This window comes from Lacerta agilis, chromosome 15 (genome assembly GCF_009819535.1).
Source record: "Lacerta agilis isolate rLacAgi1 chromosome 15, rLacAgi1.pri, whole genome shotgun sequence".
NCBI classification, from domain to species: Eukaryota; Metazoa; Chordata; class Lepidosauria; order Squamata; family Lacertidae; genus Lacerta; species Lacerta agilis.
Genome location: NC_046326.1, coordinates 26,133,482 through 26,143,477, shown reverse-complemented (window position 1 = coordinate 26,143,477; position 9,996 = coordinate 26,133,482). Strand labels below are relative to the sequence as shown.

The 9,996-nt window shown below is 47.3% G+C and overlaps 1 protein-coding gene across 1 annotated transcript in view; it reads right to left on the bottom strand.

Moving 5' to 3' along the window:
• Positions 1-1,750: 1,750 nt before the first annotated feature.
• SNX19 (sorting nexin 19) overlaps positions 1,751-9,996 on the bottom strand; it is a 35,265-nt gene continuing 27,019 nt past the window's right edge. The window contains 3 exon segments of the mRNA XM_033171725.1: positions 1,751-2,435; positions 3,573-3,660; positions 4,235-4,419. Of these exon segments, the coding sequence (XP_033027616.1) occupies positions 2,300-2,435; positions 3,573-3,660; positions 4,235-4,419 (409 nt within the window). The 3' untranslated portion in view covers positions 1,751-2,299.

Here is a 9,996-nt window from a genome sequence, read left to right as displayed (position 1 = left end):
GTTCATTTATCTTAGCAAAGCTAAGGTATGGAGATGTTGGGAAATCTGCACATGAGATATCTCTCTCTCTCTCCTCTCTCTCTCTCTCTCTCTCTCTCTCTCTCTCTCTCTATATATATATATATATATATGAGACACAGCAGTGGTGCCAATTCCCCTCTTTGGTGCAAAATTCCCAGTTTGCTCTGGTACTAATTTCACGGCATTCTGTGCATGGATAAGTGCTTAATCTTAGAGCTGTTGACACTGGAAACGGCCCAGTCTAGCCTGGGGTGCATATTAGTGAAGGGAACTTGGCCTTCACAGCTAATACCACATCATGTGTTGCGCAAATGTTCACTTTAGTTGCAGGTAATGGATTTCCGACAGCATCTGGGATCTTTCTGTGGCATGTCTAATCTGGAATAATATATTACCCAAGCACTTTGCCGTATCGGGTTTCCCCTCAATCTAAAATAAAATTAATATTGTTTTAATTCTTGGCTCAAACTTTTTGAAATAAAATGCAGGCCCTCTTGCGTTGTGCTACCTAGCCAGTCCTCCCCCAGTGATCAAACCCTGGCCGCAGGCTGGGTTATTGCAATGTGCTTTATGTGGTTCTGCCTTGAAGATTAGTCAGAAGCTCTAGCTGGCCTAGAACACAAGCCTGACTCCTGTCAATCACATTAGCCATCACCTAAATGGTTTTTAAAATATAAATTGCAGGTGCAGGAGTCATGGTCCCATCAGGGTTTGGGAGCTTTAACTGCTTGGCCTCATCCTGATTGGGCCCCTGCAGCTGCAATTTGTACCTAAAACAGCACCTTCCCCAGTATCAAACATATTGAGCTCTATGATTGGCAGAAGTCTGTTGGTGGTGCTGCCAGTGGGGGTTGTGCAGAAGGTGGTGACTTGTGACACTGTGACAGGGCCTCCTTATTGTCTAAACAAAATAAAAAAAAATCCTTCCAGTAGCACATTAGAGACCAACTAAGTTTGTTCTTGGTATGAGCTTTCATGTGCATGCACACTTCTTCTTGTCTGTTAATGATGCATTCACACAATCCTTCGGTACACACAAACTCCCATTCCCCCCAGGATATTGCTTACATTCAGTTCAGACTGTCATTCCATCACAAGTGTGTTTGAATTTATTTGATCTGTACAGACAGGAACAAGATGGCCTGCATCACACTTAAGAATCTGTGTATAGGGAGGTATTGGGACTCATTCCCAGGCTCACTTAAAACCAAACCAAACCAAACCAAACTTTGATCCCAGCCTTGCAGCAGATCTTCATAGGAAAGTAGGAAGAACTATCCCAATTAGCTACAAAAGGAGTGGCATCATCTTGTTTCAAGCAAGCCAGGGGTCAGCAAACTTTTTTCAGCAGGGGGCCAGTCTACTGTTCCTCAGACCTTGTGTGGGACTGGACTATATTTTGAAAAAAGAGAAAATGAACGAATTCCTATGCCCCACAAATAACCCAGAGATGCATTTTAAATAAAAGCACACATTCTACTCATGTAAAGACATGCTGATTCCCGGACGTCCACGGGCTGGATTTAGAAGGCGATTGTGCTGGATCCAGCCCCCGGGCCTTAGGTTTGCCTACCCATAATCCAGCTTCTCCCTGCGTTTTGCAAACCGCCCGCCAGAAACCATTGATTCAAGTTGATTCCAACCATTCTGGACAGAAAAATAACTTTTCCTTGGGTAGTTTTTTGTGCTTTAAGAGACAACATGAATTTCAAGGACAATAGACACCAAATAAAGGAAGGATAGTTTTGTTTTATTTACTAAACATTTGATTTCCGACACTTGAGCATAATGTTGTGTAAAGGAAAATAGGGAGAGATCATGAAATGGAATGCCCATATATCTGCATGTAGTCTTGGGAGTGTCCAAGCTTACTAGCTTGAACATAGCTTAAAAAACAACAACATGCAAGAAGTGAAATCACATCTATCCAGGAATGCCAGTGAGGTCTTGTCCTATTCTCAAGCTTATTCACCTCTATAAGAAGAGGATACCTTCTAATCAAGAGCTGCTCCTGAGCTCTCCTGAGTTAAGGGATGGACACTATTTTTACAGTACAAGTAAACACCTTTGAACCACTCATCTCAGTTTCAGCAGCCAGTCTTGTGCGCCTTCATCAGCAGAGGCCCATGGCTCAGTCCAACAGAAATGAAATGTCAAGAATTGATGCCTAGGGATTCACCTCCATACACACACACACACACACACACACGCACACACACACAGACACACACACACACACACACACATTCTCCTCCACTGCTAGCAAAGCCATTCCGAGTTAGTGTGTTGAAGGACCCGCTCTCTCAGTCACTCCACAGGAAGGCGTGCCTACGGATGTTGCTTTGGATTCATCCACTTGGGAATCGGGGATCAAAAATTCCAGGAGGATGTCTGCGAGGCAGTAAACCATGTGCCTGAAAGAAAGAACACAAGACTTTAAGGGGGCTTGGAAAGCCTAAGGGATATTCCACGCATGAAGGCCCGTGATGGTGAAAAGGCGACAGACAGCCTGAGCTCAATATAGACTACAATGAAGAGGGGGAAATACTGGATGACTTGTGCCCTAGTGATGGATACTGCTGAATCGGCTGGCTTGGGGAATGGCCACCATTGAGCACAAGAGCACACGTGTCGCCTGCAAAATGTCCTCGGTTCAATTTTTGCCATCTCCAGGTAGGACTGCTGAGAAAAGCACCTGCCTGGAACCCAGGAGGGCTGCTGTCAATCAGTGTAGACAGTATTGAGCTAGGTGGGCCAATGGCCAAGTCCTTCTTTGCCCTAAAGTAAGACCTAGGAGGGCTATTTCCCCCTTCTTCCTATCTGTACATCCCACCAACGAGCTGCCAAGCACAGCAGTGCATACAGAGGAGCCATGGAGAAGTGCTGCCCATAAAGTGAGGTCTTGTGGAGAAAGGAACCCCCTCCCCATCTCCACCTGGGCTTATAAAGAAGAAACCAGTTCCCACCTCAAACAGCACTAGCTCCTTCCTAGAAGAGAGATGACATCCCAGCACCCTTGGTTTGATCTACAAATCAACTTGGCAGAACCCTATAAATTGCAGCTTTTGATTTTTGTTTTGGGGGAAACCTGAGATGCTCAGCTATTGCAACAATACAGAAAAGCTTGCCTATGGCAGCTATGGACGATCCAGAGCGTGGAGGATAGCCAAGTTTAGTGCCCACAATACATAGCAAAAAGGCACTCACACACCTTCCTTTTCTCTCTCAAATATTCTGTTGCACTTACGTCCTGTTTGAGGGTTTCCCACAGGGGCACCGGGTTGGCCCTTGTGATAAGAGGATGCTGGATTAGATGGGCTTGATCCAGCAGGCTCTTCCTTTGTTCTTTCGTTAGATTAATCTGATTGTTCCCCCCCACCAGCACCTAAAACGCACCAGGGATTAGCTTGGCGCACCTCAGAGTATTGCTAAAGCAAAGCATTCCATATGATCCCTGGGCAATTTGATCCAATGTTTTTGGGTTTTTCTTAAGCTACCCACTGTACACACGTCTTTATTCGTCTGTAATGGTGCCATGTTGCCAAGGTTACCTGTTTATGATAGGATGTTGCATGGACTCCAGGACTAGGCTCCAACTCTGTCGACATTTACTGGTCCCAAGGATTTCCAGGATTAATTCTGTTGACATCAGAGGTTGGCATGAATTCCCAAGTACAATGTGGATCTTGCAGTACAAGACAAGGTGAAATACATGGAGGAGTATGCAGCAAGATTTAATCCTTTGGACACCAGAAATAGGTTTAGAACTGAATAAATATCACCAGGAGACAAAGGCCTCTTGAATGACTATACCAGCTTTCTCCAACCAGATACCTTCCAGGTGTTCTACTGTTGATTTATTTATTTCATTTATATCCCACCTTTTCCTCCAAGGAGCCCAAGGTTTCATACATGGTTCTCTTCCTCCTCATTTACTCCCCACATCAACAACCCTGTGACGTTAGGCTGGGAGGCAGTGACAGGCGGAAGGTCACCCACTGAGCTTCATGGTTGAGTAGGGAGATTTGAACCCTGGTGTCTTCCAGCTCCTACACTGACCTCTAGGTCCTAACTGTTACACCACCATACATACCCAGCTCCCTCAACCGTTCCTATAAGGCTTGGTTTCCAGACCCTTGATCATCTTGACCCAGACTCTTAAGACTCTTGTTTCACCCGCAAGGGGGGAGGAGAAGGAAATCGACTTACTCACCAGGCAGAATCCCCATGAGAATCTGTAAGGCCTGCCTTTCTGCTGCAGCCTTCTGTTTCTCTGTTCTGAGTGGTTTGGGGGCTGCAGGCAAGACCCCACCAGGCCATATTGATTCCTGGAGCAACCTAAGGTACTGCACCCAGCGCTGAGTGCAGGTCAGATTGTCCACCTGAACTTCCAACCACCTGTAACCAGGAAAAAAGGAAGAAAAGAAGAGATCGGGGAGAAAGTTTACTATGCTGGTGCTTTTGCTGCTATTTTAAAAAACCTGATGCTTCACAATAGGAACACCACACAGACAGCAAACGGGCTAAAAATAAAGACGCCGACCGAACCAAACACAGGAGTTTTTTTTCATCCGGGGTGCTCGAGAAAGGATTTCTGCGCCAGGATTTTGTGCAAAGATATCTCGATTGTGAATATAAAAAGATAGCCAACCCATGACTGAGGCATGACCTGTACTTCAAAAGAGAAACGGACCGTGCCGGACCAGAGCAGCTTCGAGCCAGACAGTATAAAAAAAGAGATGGAGATAGCAAAGGCAAGGGGTGTCGGCTTCCCATTTGGAGACACATAACTTGTGCATGCCGTCATGGGTTCTGCATTTGAAACAGACACAAACGGAGGATGAGCCCGTTGCTAAAGGGAGAGCTGCTTTAAGACCAGAGCTCACAGTGATGGGAGACAGGGCCAGTGCCAGGCATTTGGTGTTGTTAGGCAACTGCTGAGGGCCACGCCCTGGCAGGGTGCCAACCACAGACCCCCTCGTGTCTGTGGCCCATATTTGCTGTTGCTGCCTTCATGGCTACTAGCTATGTTGGCTATGCTCTGCTTCCACAGCTGGAGGCAGCAGCTCTTCTGAATCAGCAGCTGCCAGTAGCTACAGGAGGGGAGAGGGCTCTTGCGCTTGGGTCCTGCTTGCGGGTTTCCCACAGGCTATCTGGTTGGCCACTGTGAGAACAGGATGCTGGACAAGATGGGCCATTGGCCTGATCCAACAGGTCTCTTCTTATGATGACATGTCCAAGTGCTGAGCATGGAGATGCAGAAGCCTCCACCTGCTTTCACCTCTTCTTTTGGGCAGTGGTGTGGACTGGGCATAGAGCAAAAGTCCACAAGACAAGGAGGTAGTCCCTATTGGAGCCAACACTGAGAGGACAGCAACAGGAAACACAAGACTCACAGGAAAAGGAGGCTCCTAGATCTCCCCACCTTCCACATCCCATGATCATCACCAGCAGATGGACTGACAAAACTTTTGGCCACACGGTGATGTACATGGCTCCCCCCCCCATTTAATCGCTGCAACGAATGAATGAATGAATGAATGAATTTATTACAGTCACAGACCAGAAATTAATCCCCACAACCACCCTGTTGAGATAGGAGAGGCTGAGAGGTAGTGTGACCAACATCACATCCAGTGAGATTCATGGCCCAAGTGGGGATTTGAACCCTGGTCTCTCCCAGGTCCTAGTCCAACACTCTAACCAGTACACCACACTGAAAAGGAAAAGGAAGTTTATTAAGCATCACCAGCGCTCGCAAGCAATTCTCAAGGAATCCACAAAAAGAGAGAGAGCAATAAATAAACCTCAGAAGGGCCACCCTAATCCTTTATGGAGATTACCCCAGTTTCTGCAAAGGTAGTCGCTTCACCTCTGCAACATCTCCTCTCTGTTATCTGCCAGTGCTGCAATAGTCCCTTCTTGCTACAATTCCTGCCTTTCCTCTTATGCTGGAAAACGTGTGATCCCGTCACTGCTGCGGACAACACTGATCTACGTCGAGCAAGTTGCTAAACAGTGTGCAAGGAGGAGAACAAAAAACCGAAATCACCAGTAAATCAGCGGCTACAAAGCACTCAAGAGCCCTTCTTAAGGGCCGGCCAAGAATAGAAGAGAGTGGCTCGGAATTTTACTGGAAATGTTCTCCGCGCCTACCCTGTAAAAGTTTACAACGGTATAAACCGTGAACAATGTGTTCTGTACCCCTGGCCGGAGGACGGTTTGATGAAGTGTTTGTTTAGCAGAGCTGTGATCCTTCCTGACCCCGGAGGGATGGGAGAGGAGTGCAGCAGGCTCCCAGATGTGTCTGGTCGAAGGAGCAAACGTCCCAAGCCCAGGCCCAACTTCCCCTTAAGGCGGTGAACATCTGGAGACAGAGGGAGCCTCAGTGGTCCAAGGCAGTATATCTCAGAATGTGGGAGGAACAGCTGTAGTTCAGCAGCAGAGCATCTGCTTTGAATGCAGAAGGTCCCAGCTTCAATCCACAGCAGCATCTCCAGGTGGGGCAGGGAGCAGGCTGGAGAGAGCTGCTGCCAGTCAGTGTAGGCAACACTGAGCTAGACTGACTCAAGTGTATGTTCCTATTCAAAATAGTAGAAAATAGACAAACGAATAAGAAACTTGCTGAAGAGTCCACCTCCTGTTAAGATCAGCACAACATTCCTTCTCTCCACATTGAGCAAAGAAGATAAGGACGCGTGTGAGGACTGGGGAATGCAGCAAAGCCTTCTTGTTTGTGACCCCCCCCCCCCCGCCGCCGCCTAACCAAAAATGCTGCCAGGAGAGGCTTGCCAAAAGTGCTTGAAAGCCACTAAAATGGCTCTGAGTGACTTCCTGATAAGAAACATGTATTTTTAGCAGGGCGTCTCTTTATCCTCTTATTTCAGCCAAAGTTGAAACAAGACATTGCATTTTAATTGAGGGGCTGTTTTTTCCGCTGCTTTGTGATTACTGAGGCTTCTTCAAATAGAGATAAACAATTACAAGCTCATTCCTGCCCCCCCACCCCACCCCTGCTGGAAAATATTCTTAGGATGAGCTTTGAACAAACCAAAGGCCAATGCACCGAATTCAGTTCAAAAGTCTTGCAGAACGCTTTGTGCAACTAAGGAGTTATTGGGCCTGCCTGGGAAGGCCGTTGTTCAAAACCTAGCCAGCCACTGAGTCGCTGGATGGCTCTGGCTTTTAATTTATAGAAGGCAGGGTGGAATAAAGGCCAACCTCATACGGTTGTTGTGAGATCGCCGCTGCAGGGCACCCTGCACACTACGAATGCAAATACTCAAATCACTTTATATTGGGGAAGGTGGCTACACTGTGATCCTCCAGATGTTGTCAGACTCCAACTCCCATCAGTCCTAGCAAACATGGCCTATATTTGGAAATTATGGGAGCTGTATTCCAGCAGCATCTAAAGGGCTGGAGGTTAACCACTCTGCTTTATTCCAAGGTCACCTTGAAAAGGCAATGGAGCGTGATGGTCCAGGGCTTCCTTTTCTGTTTGCATTTTTTTAATAAAAGGGGGGGGGACCCTTTCCTGTATATTAGCCATGCATTAGCTAAAGGTTAGTTTAACCGCATTTTCCTTTAAACTTAACTGCCTGTTTTATCTGCGGTGAAAGGGCACAATGAAAAATGTGCTCGCGCTGGATTTTTAATCCAGTGGGCTCTTTTTTGTCCTGCATTCATGGACTTAATTCCCCCCCCCCTCCCCATTTATTATCTCTCTTTTTTTCTCTTGCTTCTGAGCTGGAAGTGGGTCAATTGATGCTCCCTCAAGGGAAGGGGAGGACCTGGCTTTGGGGTCATGAGTTGTAAATCAGCTGTAGAAATTACTTATAGCAAATGCTTAAACCCAAGGAGCCAATCCGCACCAGGGCTATTCATTTGTCCTGCTACTAGTCTGTCTTAAGTAAAGCTCTCCCTCGTGTTTCATAAATGGGCACCATGGTCCCCCACCCCCTGGCAAGCAGACACCTCTGGCCACCGCAGGCCACCAAGCAGCCAATGTGAATAACCCAGCATGACTGGAACAGCACTGAATTGGAAGGAGGGCGGCCAGGCAGCTGCTCTCTTACTTAGTGGCGAGAAGCCCTCCTTGCCCAGAACATTATAGCTTCTGTAATAAAAAAAGAACCTGGCCATGATAGCTGATGGGTTACATCTGCCATTGCACAGGAGCCAGGCTCATTTAAAGGAGCACTGACGTCCTTGGCTTGTGGCTGCTGGAAGATCCTGCCAGGCATTTCGGAGGCACCATAGCAACCGAAACATGGGGTGTCCGAAGGTCAGATTTCAATATGCTTCGCCTCCTTCTGCCTTCCTCTGATCCCTAGGAGGGCTGATGTCTGGAGGCGGAAAGTAAGTCGCCTGCATGTTTCACAAAATCTTAGAATCAAAGACTTGTAGGATAGGAAGTGACCCCCAAGCTACTTGGAAGCGTGCCCCATTCTATTCAAGAGCAGGTTTGAGGAATCCACCCAAACCAGGATTGGAAACCAGGACCAAACTGGTTTTTAAAGGATTGTTCAAACCATGGTTTGCCAGTTTGGACTAAACAGCAAACTGTGGTTTGGTCACACAATGTATAGATGAGCACATCAGGGTGTGTGTGTGTGTGTGTGTGTGTGGGTGTGTGTGTGTGTGTGTGTGTGTCTGTCTGTCTGTCTGTCTGTCTGTCAAAGGTGCATTGGGGGGTGGGTTGATGAAATCCTTAAGCCCCACTCTGACACCCTCTCAATTTTTGTTAAACTACGTGTTGCTCTCATTTTAAAAACAGTAGCTGGGCGAGCATCGCAAAAAGTAAGGTTAGCCCCTCCTCCCAGAGCTCAAGCACTGAAAGAGGGAATTGGGCAAGGGAGGGCACAAACATATAGATTGTTTCTTGATCCTCCACACTGTAGTTTGGTGGGTTGGAAACATCACCTTAGGCTGCATTGCCAGGGGTTGGACTAGATGGTCCTTTGGGTCCCTTCTTTCTACAATTCTATGACTGCAGCTACTGACTGAAAGGAGGATGGGCAGACAGGTAAATGGAGCCCAAGTCCAATCTCCCCAGATGGCCCTGGCAGAAGGACGGCTGACTCACCTGCCCCAGGCATCTGTTCTCGGCAGTCACAGGGGTGGTGGGAGCAGGTGCCTTGGGAAAGAGCCTAGCTCTGGCCCAGCTGCATGGACACACTCCCAGGCGGGTGGCTCAGAGGCACCCCAGGCAGCGTTTCAGACTTGTGGCACTTTGTAATAATAATAAAAAAAAGCATGCGAGGAACTCGGGCCTTGCCAAAGCTTTTTATTTTCGCCAGCTTCTCTGGCGCACAAACTCTGCAAGTGGTGCTTGGAATTGCAGTGGGGCCTTAGTGGCTTGGCTGCGCCCATGGCAGCCTTTTCAATTTGCGCTTTCCACCACCCCACCCAAGGAAAGAGAGGGAAAGAGAGACAATCCAGCCACAGGGCTAGGGCTGCTCTCCAAGGCACAGCCGCTCCCGAATCACCTCGTAGGGCTGCCCTGGGCTCCTTCAGGAGGGATATAAATGAAGTAAATAATACCAAGCCCCTATCAGATCTTCTCTCCTGAAGGACGAGTCAAATTCACTGACTTTCTTGACTCATTATTGACTTTTAAAACACTCCTGTTTACACAGACATTTGATAGCTGAAAGAGTCTTCCAAGCAACCCCAAGATCACCGATTAAGAATGTTTTAACAAAATAGAAAATTCTTTCCAGTAGCACCTTAGAGACCAACTAAGTTTGTTCTTGGTATGAGCTTTTGTGTGCATGCACACTTCTTCAGATACATGTGCAGACCAACACAGCTACCTACCTGTAAAAGGACGGACAGTTAATCAACCCAGCTATTAGGTTTTGTTGTTGTTGTTTGTTTTTTAAGAGAGAGAGAGAGAGAGAGAGAGAGAGAGAGAGATCATTGCCCAAAGGCTTTACGGGGCTGAGATATGGGGAATTGGTGTTAAATCTG